The following is a 17,647-nucleotide window of genomic DNA, read 5'->3' on the forward strand; positions in this document are numbered from 1 at the left end:
ATTTCCGGACTGTGCCTGAAAGTGTCTCACTGTGATATGCCACTGGATGCCCATGTTGAGTAAGGACTGCCCCAATAGCATAATCAGAGGCATCTGTCTCGACCTCAAATGGTTGTTGCAAGTCTAATAATGCGAGCACTGGTGCCGAGCAAAGGCGATCTTTCAACTCTGTGAATGCCATTTGTTGAGATTCAGACCAAAAGAATTTTGCTTTCGCTCCTCCCTTGGTGACTTGACTCAAGGGCCAAGTGATATGAGAAAATCCCAACACGAACCTGCGATAGAAGTTGGCAAGACCTAGAAAGCTGCGAAGCTCTGTCAGAATGGTTGGAGATGGCCAATCCTGAATGACTTGGATCTTGGCTGGATCCACATGCACCCCCTGTTCATCAATAATGTATCTCAGATACTGAACCTAGGTCATGCCAAAAGTGTATTTCTCCAAATTGGCACATAACTTGTGTTGCCGCAGTGTTTGGAGAATCTGTCGGATGTGGTGGAGGTGCTCTTCCCAACTCTGGCTGAAGATCAGGATGTCATCCAAGTATACCACTACAAATGAGTTGGTGAATGGCCGCAACATGTCATCCATTAGCCACATGAAGGTTGCAGGAGCATTCGTCAATCCGAAAGGCATAACCAACCATTCGAAAAAGCCCTCCTTGGCTTTGAAGGCAGTCTTCCACACATCGGAGGGTTCTATTGGTACCTGGTGATATCCTGACTTCAAATCGATCTTGCTGAAATATTTTGCCCCCTTTAGTTGGTCCAGGAGGTCATCAATCTATGGGATCGGGTACCTATTACGGACAGTGATCTTGTTCAACGTTCGATAGTCAATACAGAGTCTCCAAGTTCAATCCTTCTTCTGTACCAACACGATCGAGCTCCCACAGGGTGATGAACTCGGACAGATGTGACCTTTTTGTAGCAGCTCCTGAATCTGCCTCTTGATTCCATCGTTCTCCAGAACGGAGCGCCGATAGATTGGTCCATTGGGCAGCGGCGCACTTGGGGTCAGATCGATGAAGTGCTTGACCTGACAGTGCAGAGGAACCCCTGCGGGGGAGGTGAAGATGTCCTCGTACTCCTCCACAACCTTGTCCATCTGTAGTTGTCGTGCGGAGGGGCCCTGTCTGGAGGTCGTGGCCACCGTCTTCTTCTTTCCTTGAGGGCGTATCATCTGGAAAACAAACTTCCCGGTTTTGGAAATGAGCTTACTGCATTGTTTTGCAGTAACCAAAGAGATGGCGGTAGGCGGTGCTACCTCTGGTATCTTGTACAACTTATTTCCCAAAGTAACAATAACGACACGGGGCCTTGATTCATACACAGCATGTCGCTTCCACAAGTATGGTTGTCCTAATAATACATCACAAACTTCAAGGGGAGCAATGTCACACAATACCTCTTTTGTGAAGGGCTTGATGTTGTATGGAAGGCGACACTGTTGGCTCACGCGAAGATCCCGTTCTTGTTGAAGCCACCCGATGGTGTACAGTTGTGGATGTGTTGTGGTCGGTAAGCCTAGCCGCTTCATGACCTTTGCCGAAATGAGGTTCTTTTGGTTCCCGTTGTCGACAATGAATTGTAGCGGGGAGCCCTTTACCCACATCTGGGAGTGGAAGATACGGTCCTCCTCCTCTGGATCTTCGAGTTCCTCCTAGATCTTCGTGGTGGCAACGGTGGCGTTGGGCTCCACATCAATAATCTGCTTCCCTTTGTCATTCCCCTTATCGGGTTCTGACTTAGAGTCGAAACATGCATCTGATTTTGAAACCTTTAGCTTGGCCACCAGTGACTGCTTGGCCCGACACTCACTTGTGTTGTGAGTGGAGCTCTTATGGAACTCACACCACTTTCCCGTGTCCTTTTTCGCCTTCGCGGCGCTGTTCTTTGCTTGCAGCTTTGGCGGGTTGTCTTGGGTCGCCCCGCCTTGGCTTTGTCTTTCGTTCTGCGGTTTGGGGGCACTTTTCCCTTGCTTCGGATTCGCAGATCCAAAGTCTTGCTTCTTTTGTTTAAACTTTTGCTCGACCTTGACGACATATCGGTATGTCGTGTCGTGCGAGGAGATGTTCAGGGATTCTATTTCTTCCTGGATGTACTTGTGCAGGCAGCCGCGGTATTTGAGTACCAAATGCTACTCCATATCCTTGATACCCAACTTTGTGCGACGGGTATGGAAAATATTGGTAAATTCCAGCACGTCTTGGTCCCTTCCTTGCCGCAGCGTGGTCCACTTTGTGTATTGATCCTCATAGCTTCTGACAGTGTAGTACTGCTCCTTGATGGCATCTCGGAATGAATTCCAAGTGGGTGCAATTGAAAATAGTGAGCCTGTACTTTCATCCTTCTGCTCGTAGTAGGTTTCCCAGCAATCCTTGACGTGGGGGGCTGCTTTGAGAAGAGCGAAAATGATCTTTTCCCGACTGGAAAAATCATGAACAGAAAAATAACCCTCTAGCACATTTAACCATTTATCGACGACATCTGCGTCTATCTGACCCTCGAATATGGGGATTTCAAAATTAACTTGTACCTTAAACGGTGTGGCGTTTCCAGAGTAGCTGTTGGAAGCCGATGCGTCGCCCCTGGGTAGCTACTGAAGGATCTAGGCAAAGTTGTCCATCATTGCGTTCCTTTGTCGCTCGAGGGCTTCTTCAAGCAAGATTTTGATAGGATCTCCTGCTCCCCCATCTTTCTTTTCATCCACCATGGGAGGCCGTCGGGATTTGCGAGGCTGGTCTTGCAAAGGTTCGACCAGTTCAAGCCCTAATTCCTTATATTCCGACCTCGTTGGGGACATGCAAAGAAAAGCAGAGAAAAAAAGTAGACCACTCTGATACCGCTGATCCGGATTTAACACAACAAATTACAGAGATAACCATAAACACAGAGATGCAGCGGAAATAATACTTCATTTCATTAATGTAAAATACTGAAATATGCTTACAAACAGGAATGGAAATAAACCAGTTAGGGCTAGGGTAGCTTATCTCTGAGAAGAGATGTGGCGGCTACATGCCTCTGAACTGCCTTACAATGAGGCTCAAGGGCCCTTTTATTATTGAACAATAAGAGCAAACCCTAAACAACCAAAACCTTAACTCGAGGAGATGTAACACCAAGAGTTTATGGGCCCTGTTGGGGTGAGTTGGACAGCCAACTTCCCGGGGTCGCGACATGGTCATATTATCTCCGTTTGACGCGCATGATAGCCTGTTGGAAAGATCTCTCCGAGGACTACGACAGAAAAGACGGTTTTCGATAGAAAATCACTGGCGGTAGATTTCCAAAAAAACATCGTTTAGGGCCTCAAAACGGCTTCGGAAGTTTAGAACCCGAAAAACTGCTAAAAATAGTAAACTGTGCTACAATTAAGGAAACTGAAAAATTGAAAGAAGCAATGGTGGGGGTCCAAGTGGAATTGGCGGGTGGCCACCAGTATCCACTTGAATCACTTTCCTAACTTGTCTTTCTCTATAGAGACCACAAATTGCTGGGTGAGGTAACCTTCTTTGTTCATTGATATTTGTTGCCTTACTCATCGTTGATGACTACCTTCTTATCATCTTTCCTAGATCTTCATGAAGTTATTCCTTCATTCTTTGATACCTTTACTATTGTGTAGGTCTAAGTGACCACCTTTATTTTAATTTCCGAGAGTATATCTAGCATTTCATATATCTCTCTTTATGTCTCCTCTTCTGCTATTTCTGTATGTGAGGACTTTTGAGTGATATAATATGAATCCTATGAATCTCTTGCTGGATTCAAACAATGCTTGACCTTAATAGACCTTTTCATAGATATCAATGATTTCTCTTTTCTATGAGGATTATGACAATCCTCCTTATTTTATGCAAGGACTTTCGATTATCTAACCGATTTATAAATCCCCTTGCAATCATGAAATCATTTAACCAAATCTGATTATAAACTTGAAAGATACTTGGTGTGTGAAGAGGAGATATTCACCTTGATGCTTCTTTTGCTTGAGCAATGTCCTTTCATCACGACTTCCTTGGAGGCCTTCTAGCACCATGACATCAAGTGGCCTTGACAGCACCGAGACTGCTTCACAACCTTCCCAATTCATTTTTAAGGTACTTTTGACTGAGACTATCTTTTATGGCATGGAGAAAGTTCAGTGATCAAGAAGTGAGGATCACTGATATACTCCATCAAACTGAGCATGAGTTGAGTGCATGACTGTGATCACTGAAGTTGATACTCTATCACTGTTGTAGACCTGCTTGTTGTATACTTGCTCCTTTAATCCTTTCAACTTGCTTTGATGTCCTGGAAGACAGATCCTTGTATGTCTCTTTTGCTGCCCTTCATTTGACTTCAGCACCTTCGCTCTGATACCATGTTGAAGAATCTAGGGCAAATGTAGTTAATGTGATTCATCTTAGCATGATAACTATTTGTGAGGTGTTTTTCCATTTTTCTTCTTATTCCAATCTTCACTAATTATTATTAGAGTGTGTCTTCATTAGTTCATCAAATAGCTACAAAAACAAAGAGACAAGAACGCAAGATGTTGGCATCCTGCCAGGGCCAAAACTTCTCCCTCTTGGAGAGGAAAACCAGCATAAAATTCTTCTTATAGAGATTCCAATTGACGAATACCAAGACCCTTGACAAAATTGACTCGAGATTACCTCTAAGATACTTATCACTATCCCCTGGACTGTTCGGCGTTCAATCCACAGTCTCTAGACTTTATGTCACTGTACTCCTTCAGTTTTCAATCTCCTTATACCTTAGCTGTCTTGTCATAGTCTTTGGCTCCTCTTCCTCGGCTACTACAGTTCTTTGCTCAGGAATAAGTTACTTTAATCATGCCACTGTCTTGAGACAGTCCATGTTCTTCGTTATTCTGATGATGATAGGATGGGCTACCACCAAGAGGAGATATGTGTGTAGACAGTCTTCCGAAAGGTATATCCAGACTTCACCGAGAGCTACGGGCTACCACCAAGAGGAGACATGTGTGTATACAGTCTTCCGAAAGCTATATCCAGACTTCCCTGAGAGCTGTCACTCTATATATATAGTCTTCCGAGAGCTATATTAAACTTCACCGAGAGCTGTCACTGTGCATATGTAAGAGGCAGACTTCACCAAGATATGTATCACCCTTGATCACTGTGTATTGCATTACTTCTTCCTCGCTGACAGTTCTACGATGATCCGAAGACTTCTATTTGTAATGCCACTTCATGCGTTGTATATATGGGTCAGCGTCATACATTAAGCCGACATGTGAACCATAAGCTGGGCGGACACATCAAGGAGATCTCTGTCTTTATGAAGTCGACTTGCAGGGGATAGTGTCACTTGTTTGGAGCGTAGATCTTTTGACAAGATGACTTTGACAATACTTATGTTAAGACACCAAATCATAAATACATCAAGAAAATGTCTTTGACCTATGGTAAACATATCTTGCTCATGAAACCCATGATGCAAGAAATAATAATTATTTCTTTTCTTTACATAATATTTACAAGTCATAATGAAAATTGAACCTAGTTACATTTTCTTCAACACAAAGAAAATAATAAAGACTTAATATTATTTTTGCAGCTGCAAAATCTAAAGGAGATGCGTTATCCAGAGATAAAAATATTATATATAAAGATTTTAATGAAATGTCAACAGGTGCGTTTGCTTTTATCCTTTCCTGACTACTTTGACATTATTTTTGCAGCTACAAAATCTGAAGGAGATGTATTATCCAGAGATAAAAATATTATTTACAAAGATTTTAATGAAATGTCAACAGGTGCGTTTCCTTTTATCCTTTCCTGACTACTTTGACTGTTGTCTAATTGATAAAATGGCATGTTTATGAAAATATTACAGGTTATATGTGGCATAGAGTGAAGTAAGCTAATGAGATTGCAAGAATATACTGGAGTTTTATTGATAATGCAATCTGAGTCCCAACATTAATGTTGATATGTCATTGTTTTTCGTGTATGTCTCTAAACTATTTCCAAAATGAATGTCAATAGTTATGACAGCTTTGTCTTTTCATTCAGTTTGGCTTGGATATTCATAGAATTGTTGTTTTAGCAGCCCATGGCACCTGATCTTTTAAAAAAACTCGAGTTCTACAAAACTGTATTGCAACGTGTGATGGCATATTTACAAGTTGAGAAGGACAGTATTCCACGACGTTTTAAAGAAGACAAGGTCGATGCTTTTGAGAAGCAAATTCAAGCCATCCTGAAGGCTTTTAGGCAGAGACAATCTGCTTCACAACAACAACAGGGACAGCGAGAACTTCCAAATCACACTGACAGCCAAGTCTAATCTATGCAGTAGATATTACAAACTCAATTATGTCAGATATAGCAAGAAGAGAAGCATGCTAATCAGTTTCTTAAGATGAATTTACAGCCTCAGCCACATTCCTGCATCCAAACACTGCGCAACGTATTTTGCACAGTTCTATGTTTTGTTGTTTCTCAACGTAGACTATTGGTTCTTTTCAGTTTTCTGTTGAAGTGCTTTGAGTATCATACAGAAATGTAAAAGTGTAAAGAGGATTTTCAGTTTTCTGTTAAAGTGCTTTGAGTAGCATACAGAAATGTATAAGTGTAAAGAGGAAAAATGTGTGCCATATACCCTTTATAGAAATTACTTGTGAGCACCAGATCAATTAAAGTAATTCAATAGATATAGGAAATTCCCTAGTGCAATTTTAAGTGAAACGAGAAGGTTGTGAAAACAAGAGTGACGGTTAATAATTAATAAAGAATGGAGAGTCGAGTCATTGACTCCCATGAAATTGATTATATGGTTTATCATGGACCTAAATTTGATGGTGATAGATTTGTTTTAGTAAGATAATATTTTGTTTTGCCTTATCTATGGCTTTCTTGGGCATCCTTACCCTATGGTTTTCTACTGTGGGTCTATCTCCAAAACTAAGTTATAATTTTAACGTGTGTATTTGATCCTTGTTACAACAAGTCTACACGATCTTCATAAAATATACCGTTTTAATTTATAGTGTGCACAAATTTTCATAAAACTAACATTAAATTAAATGTATAAATTTATTTTAATTTCACATTTACCAAATACTGAAATATTTGGACTTTCAAGTTGTAAACTGGATCTCGACTGGTTGTAGTCTCACTCAACTCCATATAACTCAGAGCTCACAACTTATTCAAATATAAATATGTAATATATAATTTTTTATTATTCTTAAAATAGTTATCTATGTAAATATCATATCTAGGATATTTATATTTGTGTAAATTTGGTATTTTTTTTTTTCATTTCTATATAGCAGTTTTCTTTCTAGGTTTATATATATATATATATATATATATATATGTTATTTTTTTTAATATCTAATGAATTGGCAACTTGATTGGTCTTGAACTTGTGTGATACGGGACCAATCCCTGTTGGTACCACTATAACCTCTAGGTGCCTAGGTATACCCCTTCTGTAGGCACAAGTTAATCCGAGGATTTAAACCTCGAACCTCCTTACACAACACTTCATTTTCATGGTCATCACCAATTGAGCTACCCCGAAAACTAACATATAGTATTTTGTTATTATTTATTATACGTATTTATAGTTTTTTCCCCTTTAAATTGACATATAGACATAAACATCACTCATGTAATAACATCTCTATCATACTGAATTGTTAATACAACTTATTAATCGCGGTGTAATCGGAATAATATAGAGCACATTGTGAAAACACTACAGAAGAGTTTCTATAAAGATTACCTTAAATTTTGTGTTACAAAGCATCACAACAAATCTCATTTTGAATATTAAAACAAACTCTATAAAGATTACCTTTACCTTAAATTTTGTGTTACAAAGCATCCCAATAAATCTCATTTTGAATATTAAAACAAATTATAAGCCAAAGCATCCCAATAAATCTCATTTTGAATATTAAAACAAATTATAAGCCACGCATAGTCACATTATGAGAATGAGTCAGAATATTCATGGGTTAGTTATTAATGAGTTGTATCATATTTATGGGTTAGTTATTGATGCACTGTTGAGAAAGTGGTTATAAGAGGAAGAGATATTGGGAGTAGTCTTTAAGTGCGACATTTTGGAGTTTCCAGAAAATTTCTGGTTGGAATCTGGTGAAAAAATTGTGGTCAATTCTTGATTTGTGTTGTTTAAATTGGTTATTTGGTTGCATATATGGATTCAACACCCTTAAAAACCCGTGGGGCACTTCGATTGTGAAAAGTTCACCCATCAAACTTGTGATTTCAATGAATCCATGTCAGATTCTAGACAAATTAGATCGAAAAATAAACCAGAAAACTTTCCAAAAAATCGCACTTAAAGACTACTAAAAAAATATTAACATCAATCTTATAGATTGGTTATTGAAAAAAAAATGTTAGGTCACACCCTCATTATGCAGTGAGTGCATCAATCTTTATTGATACCTATTAAGATTCTCCTAATCTAGTTTTCCAAATTGTTAATATAAACGAATAATTAAAAACAACAAAATTTGGAAGTGACTACTCATCTTTATTTATAATATTCCATTTATTCTTCATTTAGTAGTATTGTGTACGCATCTTTCACATAAACTATAAGTATAAAAAATATATATATTTTAAAAACTATTTAAAAATGTATATGAGATTTATATTTTAAAATTATTTTAATATTTTAAAATAAATTTGAAGATACATACATGTTAATTGAACATATAGACCATTAATACTATCTATTTTTTGAACATTAATATTTCACAAAAGTAGCATTGGTCGAGGTGGTGAATACCATTAACCTAAATACAGTTATAACAATAATTTGTTTCTAGTATGCTTGGTCTGTGTTTTTGCTCATCTACTTGTGACTACAATGTTATACGGGACAAAAGTATCTCCCCTAAGTCGGTGGCTAACCTAGAACAACAAAGAGAAGGAACACATTTTTTTTCCTTGAAGTAAATAGATGATGGAGTGAGGCCTACTTGGAATCCTTCACACACTTCATTCCTTCTTCAGCTTGGAAGCTCCAATCCCAGCTCTGATTGCCAAAATTAGAACCTGCACAGTCAGATAACACAAGCCAAGAAACTACGAGATGTATGCAATATCATCTAAGTACTTCATTCAATAGATCAACATGGTATTGAAATAAGTGAAACAACATCACATATAGGAAAACAATGAATTCATTGCATTACTAAAAATGGAAGGAGATTACAACCATAAGTAGTAGTTGATCTTGTAAAAGAGCTCCTGCAAGTTGTTGACTTGTCCTTTCCTTGTCACAATATGCACCTCCAATCACCCTAAATGCATGGAATGATGACTACTCAGTACAACAACATAAGGGCATAATTGTTCTCCAAAATCCAACCCTCAACCTCATAACAGGCCGAAAATATATAGAGAAGCAAGGTGAGTTAGGAGTTCTTGTCCAATTACCATTCTAGAGTAAGAGATCCACCTTTGATGGAGGGATAGGATCAAAGGATAAGTGGTGAAAACTCCAATGTAGGGATGGATAGGATCTGAATGATTTATCCAAGGTAAGTAGTTCTAACAACTTCTAGAAACTCCTGGAAGGTGAAGCTTCTGGAATCCCGATCATTCTCCCAGATTTCTAGAACCAACGCAGGTGCAAAGGGGAGCAACCTGTTGGTGACCAACGCAGGCCACAATGGAGCAACCTGCTAGTGAACGCACCCTAGTAGGCTTATAGGGAGCATTGGTCCTTAAACTGGGTCAGATGAAGCAGTTTAGGGCTCAAACTCTGGGAAATGAAAGGTACATGCTTAGGGCTTTGTGCAAGATGGTGACAAGGGGGAATAGGATGTTGATTGATCCCATTAGGAGGCTCACTGATCGGATGTGATAAAATGGCCTATAACATAATGCCCCCTAAAGAGCAAAGTGAGAGATGATGATTGATGACTGAAGTGCTTTACCTTGTGACAAGTAGGGATCAAGGACAACCGGCGAGCTTCATCTGTTACAATATATTTACAACATGACATCTTTGTATGTTGAGGGAGGCATACCCATACTCAGCTCATAAGCTAACATAACATGTACAATGATCAAATGACACGTCCACAGATGCAACTGGTGGACCCATGACTGGATGATTATCAATATGATCACGACCATCATACATTGTGATCTATGTATAATCTTGAAATCGTATCTCGGATGGATGAAACTAGATCCAGGGTCTTCTATCTTGTTCACACGACCAATCAAAGTATGAGTCTAACCATGAGAATTAATGAGTTCGAGTCGAACATAGTAGACACCATCTGATTACCGACCAATTATGTAAGTCGTTAACAGACGCAAGAAAAACCACCAATGATGTTAATGGTTCTCAAGGTACCATAGTACAATCTGTATGGTGTGAATAAATGAGTTGATGTCAAACACCATACATAATCTTTTAGTCAAAGGCCATTGATGTAAACCTGTTACCAAGAGCGAGGAAACTTGCCATTGATGTATACAAGCACCAAGGTACCAAGGGTTGTTTCTAAGTCAACTTCCTGGATGATGTCGACAGGAAGCGACCCGCCGCGGGAGGGCCTTGATGTATCCCCCATCAACGACACAAAATGGGTATGATGATTGAGATAGAATGATCAGAATGATGCTGACATGGAACTTGATCAAGAAAGGCGGACATGAAATGAAGCTTAAGAGTATTGTAGTAGAGATCAACTGAATGACTTCTCTTGAACATGCCAGCGACACCGAATGGAGTAGGCAACATTGACCCAAAATCGAAATGGAGGCTCTGAAAACGGTATGATAACCAAAAGACAGGAAGATTACCCAACCCAATAGCCATAGAGATGAATTGGAAGAGTGTCGTGTTCAAGAGCGACTCGTTGCCATTACAAAAATGGAATCCCATGTTTTCCCAATTTCCCAACCATATTGGTTAGTACCTCTTTATTTTTTAACAAGCTTGAGAAGGATAAAATGCTTGATCTGTAAGTTTATCCTTCGAATGAATCCCTCCTAGTATATTTAATGAACCCTAAGAAGGAGTTGTTCAACGTTGTCATGTTCGACAAGTCTATCACTGTTTGATGTTTTAACGAGTCCGGTGAAGGTAAAACTCGACATATTTTTCATGTTTAGAGAATTTGAGAAAAAGGTTAAACCAGATGTCCCTTTTCGTAGATAGTCCCTCGGTCCTAAAAAGGTAGAAAACAATACCCAAGGGAACCTCTTAGCCATGTTCGACTAAGGTATTCCTTTTTCGTAACTAGTCTATCTCAGTCTGGAAAAGGGTTAAACTTATATTGAGTAGATTTCTTTTCATTTACTTTTACGAGTTCGAAAAGACAAGTGCTCAACAATCTTTTCATATTTTGGGAGTTTGAAAAGAGATGAAAGAGGACTCTAGGGGGGTTCCTTTTTTGTTGGTTTACAGAGCTCGAAAAAGAGATAAAAGTATACTCTGTGGTCAAAGTAACCTGTTCAAAACGTAATGAAAACCTGCTAATAGCTGTCGACCTGCTCAAAACACCACAAGAAATATTAAAAATACTTGTTTCATAGTAAAACTGAAGCATATCTAGGTAAAAAGACTATAAATAAATAAAATAATGAGAGAATGACCATAAATATTCAAAATGACTTGTGATTTTTACCATTTCACATTTTACCTTCAACAGTGAGTATTTGGAGCCTTTTTTCCCTCGATCTTCTATAGCTGATTGCGGCCAATCCAGGGAACCATTTCAAGTGTCGTCGCGACCAGGTAGTAACTGAAATCTTTCTCTATCTTTCCATGGTCCATTTTTGTGATTTCATGCAGATTTTTAGGGTTTTGAGGCCCCTGGGGTTCATAAAAATTGCCTTGGGACCAACGTACCCCCACCATGTCGAAAGTTGCGTTGCACCTAGACAAGGATACACTGCAGGCAAAGGTGCAACGCTCTTGTAGACACTACTGGGGTGCATTGGGCGCATTTTCCTAAGTTGTTTCTCAGTTTTGCCTCAAATTTTGTCAAGTTGTTTGCATGGGAAAGGGCCTAATGGGTCCCTTGTTAATGTTCCAGGTACCCATTAGTACAAAATGGCATTCATCTGGTGAAAAAGAGAACACAAAGAACAAGATTTGAAAGCAGCAAATGACCCAGCTACCATCCAAGCGCTGAAAACGCTATGGGTTATTGAAATTGTTTCGGCTTCCCGGTGTGAGGCAATTGATGGAGTTGCTAAAGTACCTTGTCCGTTCATGGGATATACAGGCACATGCATTCAGGTTTGGGGAGAATCTTCTCGAGATAAAGGTAGAAGATATTTAATTTCTGATAGGATTGTCAAAGCAAGGTGCCCCTATCTCTCTTCTAGGTAGAAGAACTAGCAGTGAGACAGTGAAAGACTATATCACTACCTATTGCAGATCTCAAGCCCTTCCTACTAGATATGGGAAGATCAACACAAAGTATGTAACCTAATTAGCTCTAAGAACGATCTTGTTCATCATTGCAAGATTGGTAGGCAACTCAATGCTACATGTAGTGAGCAGATCTTGCATGCAGTATGGGATAGAATGTCTATAGTCGACAGTATTCAACTGGAGTGAAGGTGTCTTGGTCAATTTGAAGGAACAACTTACTAAAGAAAAGGAGGGGAAGTTGAAAAACTTCGGTTATGGAGCGATCTTAGTCTCTTTTGCTCTAGAGCAGGTGCCACTACTGCAGCCTCAACAGATTGTACTTGAGCCCATCGATCCGAGGACCCCACAAATGAGGAGGTGGATAGACCATATGAGCCGACATGCAGGCCCATCAACGATCAACTTTTCACCAACCTTCTTTGGGTGGCTACGCAGGCAGTTCATCATCATTGATGATTATCCTTACGCAAGGATGGATTTCCATGATGATCCCGAGCTCGAGTTGCCTGAGGGTGAGCAATGGGATGCTTCAGGTAAGATACTTTGACCATTAAGTTTTTGAAAGTTTTACAATTTTTTTGTGTTTTTTTATGTTCCCAAGACTAAACTATTTGATGTTTTCATGCAGACATTGGACCTGTTCGACCAGTGAGTGCTACATATCTCTGTCGCACAAAGAGATAGCCACAAGAGGAGGCAGTGGGACCAATACAGGTCGATGCGATAGGACAAGATGCATTATGTGATCCAGATGTAGCAGAGATCCTATCAGAGGTGGAGCGCCATATGGAAGGACTGACACATGGGATTGATGAGACCGTGGTTGATTAACTTCCATTATGACTTCAACGACACACAATCAGAGTGCCTAGTCGTATTGGTCGATTATTGCGCAAGATAGCTTGTGCAGTGTCGTTTTATCATGAGCACCACTGATTTGCCTACTTAGATGTTTTGCATGTAGTTTTTATATGGACGATGTAGCCATATGTGTCTCAAGCCACACATTTTGTAAAACCAAACTTTATATATATATATATATTTAGTGTTTCCTAGTTCCTATCCTGATTTCAATATGATGTGATGTGAATTGAAATTTATTTACATTCTTTGCAAATGTTGATCTAAAACAAAATTAGCTAGGGCATTTTCTAATGTGTTCATATTTCTAGAAATATGTTCATATCGAATGAATTCAAAATGTCTTTCTAGAAGACGCACTCTCAAAACCATGCGAAGGATGGCAAGGTTTCTCACTGAATAGATGTTCGCAAGTTGTAGTACTATGAGTTGTAAGTCAATCCTGATGACTCTACGACGGATACCATGTGAAATAGCGTAAGAAAGTAGCTCAACCATTGCGCTATACTCAGCGATGTTGTTAATCAAGCGACCAATGCAAATCCCTTGCATACTCACTAGCTCGCCATTCGAAGCAAAAATAGCCCACGCTGTGGTGGATAGGTTCCGAGTACTACGGCTAGCACCATTGGGATAACCAATATGTGGTTTGAGAGAGGTTGACATCTGCAATCCAAAAGTAAACAGAATCAACAGAAACCATGGGAAACTCTGAAAAACACACTGCAAACACACTCAACACACCTATAGACAGTATGTACATAGTGTACCATGCATGGGATCAAGCATAGTATTTTTTGAGGTACAACCCATTTCTAGGTTGCGCCAATGGAATTCCATCGAGATCCACTAACTCATAAGCCCCTTTTGCAAGGACTCGCTTGACAACGTATGGGCCCAGCCACATAGGCTGGAACTTTCCTCAACCTAACTTGTCGGCCTCCTGGTCATATAAGAGAACCAGATCTCCTTCCGAGAAGATTATAGGCTTGACACTTTTTTCATATTACGCTTTAATGTGTCTTTTATGGGCTTCATTGGCTAACATGGAATCATGTCGGGTTTCATCCAAATGAGTTAGATGTAAAAGACACTCCTCCTCTGTGGAAGTCGCAGGAAGAAGTTTGATAGCTAGTTTCAACGATGGAATTTTGCATTTTATTGGGAGGATTGCTTCTAGATCATACACCAACTAGAAGGGCGTGAATCCAGTCACAGTCCTAACTAAGGTTCGATATGTCCACAAGGCAGCAAAGAGAAGCAAGTGCCAATCCGATTTGTGGACCCCTATCATACGTTGAAGCATAGTCTTAAGAACTTTATTAATCGCCTCAACTTGTCCATTACCCTGAGGATAGTATGGAGTGGAATTTTCATGTGAAAGTCTCAATTTGGAAGCTAATTCGATCATCATATGATTTCGAAAATGCTTCCCGTGATTCGTTACTATTGTTTGCAGAACACCGAACCTAGCAATCACGTGGTTAAAGAAAAAGTACACAACTGTTTCATCAGCATTATTGAATGTAGGCATCACTTCAGCCCACTTAGTAAAGTAGTCAACAACGACAATAATGTAGCTATGCCCCCCGGTCGAGTGAGGGCTTCATGTCATAAAATCGATGCCCCATTTCGCAAAGGGACCAACGACGATGACGGGATGCAAACAAGCAAGTGGAGCATGGAATTTTCGATCATAGATCTGAAACGCATGACATTTCTAGACTGCGAGGATACAGTTGCGGAAAATGGTCGGCCAAAAGTAACTTACTTGTAATATTTTTTGCGCAGTGGCGTAGCCAGAAAAATGTCCACCACATGCCCCCGAGTGGCATTCATTCAAGAATTTCTCAGCCTCCTCAAGAGTGAGGCACATCTGTAAAATAGTATCAATACCACAATGGTAAAGAGTGTTGCCAATAATCACATAGTTTCGGGATTGGTACCGGATACGTCGTTGCTCTAAGCGAGAGGTATTAGGATGGAAAGTCTGGGTCTGGAGATAAATGAGAAAATCTCCATACCATGGGTCAGATGACGAGATCAAGAACAATGACTCGTCTGGGATGAAATCTTCAGATATGGATTCAACATCAAGGGAAGGGAGATCGCACATAAGCTCGACAAAAACTAAGGATTTCTTCGACTTGGACTTGATGAATTCCAGGTCGAACTCTTAGAGAATAACGATCCACTTAGAGTATTTCCCCCCACAACAATTGACGTGACAATATGTATGTCATAGGGTTTCAATTTGAAACAACTATAGTTTTTTGAAGCAAGATGTAATGGTGAAATCTCTGGACGGCATGAGCGACTGCCAAAGCTAACTTTTCCACATGAGTATATCAGATCTCAGTATCGTTGAGGTTTCGACTCAAATAATAAATGGGATGTTCAGTCCCCATATCGTCTTCTTGGACCAACACCATAGCTATAGTAGAGATGGCGGCAGCAAGGTACAAGAAATAATCGCGCTGATAGTCGGGAGGATATAGAAGAGATGCTCGAACTAGAACATCTTTCAAGGCATCAAACGCTTTCTGTGCAGCGTCATCCCAATGAGAGGAAATCCCCTTTTTCAGCAAGTGAGTAAATCATTTGGTCAGTTCAGCGTAGTTAGGGACGAACCTTCTCAGGAAGTTGGCTTTACCTTGGATTCTTTATAACTGAACAAGAGTGGAGGGTGTAGGCAAGTCGATGATTGCCTAGACTTTTAAAGGATCAATACGAATTCCTTGTTTCGAAACTACGAAACCAAGGAGTCGACCAGAACCGACACAAAACACACATTTGTGTGGGTTGAGTCAAATATTATAATGTCTACAATGGAGGAAGATGGCCTGTAAATGCATGGGGTGATCAACCCAACGCTTAGAGTGAGCAGGGAGATCGTCCAAATAGGGTTGCATGATGTGCTTGATATCATGGAAAGTGTAGTCCATCGCACATTGAAACGTGAACCCTATGTTCTTTAAATCGAAAGGGAGTTTTTTATAAGAAAAAGTACCCGAGGGACAAATAAAGGCAGTTTTAGGTTGGTCCGCCGGGAGAATGTTGATTTGATTGTAGCCCGAGAATCCATCCATAAATGAATAAATATCGCTGCCAGCACAATCACCAACAATCTGGTCAATAAACGGGGTTGGGTAGTTTTCCTTTGTACTATCTTGATTTACGTCCCAATAATTGACACATACTCGGATCGTGCCATGTTTCTTCATGACAAGGATAACGTTTGATACCCAATTAGTTAAAGGAGCAAGATAGATAAAACCAGCCCAAAGAAGTTTTTCGATTTCAACTTTTATACCAACAACCTTCTTGGGATGGACTGGACGGAGGTGCTGTCGGACAGGTTTGGCATCAGGGTACATTTTGATTTCGTGCACTACGATGTTTGGGTTAATACTTGGCAATTCCTCATATGTCAAGAAAAGACATCTCTGAACTCATGAAAAAGGGCTCGATAAATCTCGACTTCAAATGAAGTGCAAGATGCTCCGGTGTATACATCTTTTAGTATTCCTAGTTTAATCATAATATCGAGAGGAATGGTTTCTTCGATATTCGAAAGGTTCTTTTTAGGGTCAATCTCATGAATGGAAACATAATTCATAAAGTGTTTGACAAAATTAGGTAGGTATAAACCACTGATATTATCTTCAATGGTATCTGGGAAGGAGGAACGGTGATGATGTTCATCCCACGACATGTCGTCTGACATCATGATCTCCATGATGCTTTCGTTGGTAGAGAATGTACGTGAGAAAGGATCAGAGGGAAAACCATAATCCAGTGATCGATCTACCCAATTAATTGAAGAAAAAGTATGGGCCGCACAAGCTAAGAAGATGGCTTCGTAATCTTGCTCAACAAGGCTAAGCGGCATCCAGTCGCCAAAACTTTTGATGTCAATATCATCAAGGACAATCCATGGATCGATCTAGATCGTAAATGATGATACCATGTTGATATAAGAAACCAAAGTGGAGGAGCTGGGAATGGGAGGGGGAGGGAGTGAAAAGGTTCCCATAAGTGATGAATCCTTTAATAAACCAACTCCAACATGCTGGTAGGAATGTAGGGCTTCCCCTACAAGAGGGACACTTCCAGTAACATTGGAATTAGAGGTGAAAAAGGTGAGTTGATCTATGGACATGATCCACCTTTATGAGGAAAGGTGATCATACATAAGTAAGTCGAAACGACTGCACCCATATCATAAACCCATTTGCGCCCCAGTAGAAGATTATAATCCAAAGGTTTGTCGAAAACTTCTACTTCAACAGAGACGGCTTTGCCCCCTAATTCCACTTGGAGGGAGTTGAAAATCCCACAAGGTTTGTATGTCCTT

General features: G+C 39.9%; 1 protein-coding gene across 1 annotated transcript in view; it reads left to right on the forward strand.

Annotated features, from left to right (window-relative positions):
* LOC149218420 (uncharacterized) overlaps window positions 1–6,821 on the forward strand; it is a 53,065-nt gene extending 46,244 nt beyond the window's left edge. The window contains exons 4-5 of the mRNA XM_089383963.1: window positions 5,720–5,794; window positions 6,091–6,821. Of these exons, the coding sequence (XP_089240089.1) occupies window positions 5,720–5,794; window positions 6,091–6,327 (312 nt within the window). The 3' untranslated portion in view covers window positions 6,328–6,821. The remainder of the gene's footprint in view (window positions 1–5,719; window positions 5,795–6,090) is intronic.
* Window positions 6,822–17,647: the final 10,826 nt, after the last annotated feature.

Source organism: Pinus tabuliformis, chromosome Q (assembly GCF_031772625.1).
Source record: "Pinus tabuliformis cultivar Carrire ecotype Pingquan chromosome Q, CPIR1, whole genome shotgun sequence".
Lineage (NCBI taxonomy): Eukaryota > Viridiplantae > Streptophyta > Pinopsida > Pinales > Pinaceae > Pinus > Pinus tabuliformis.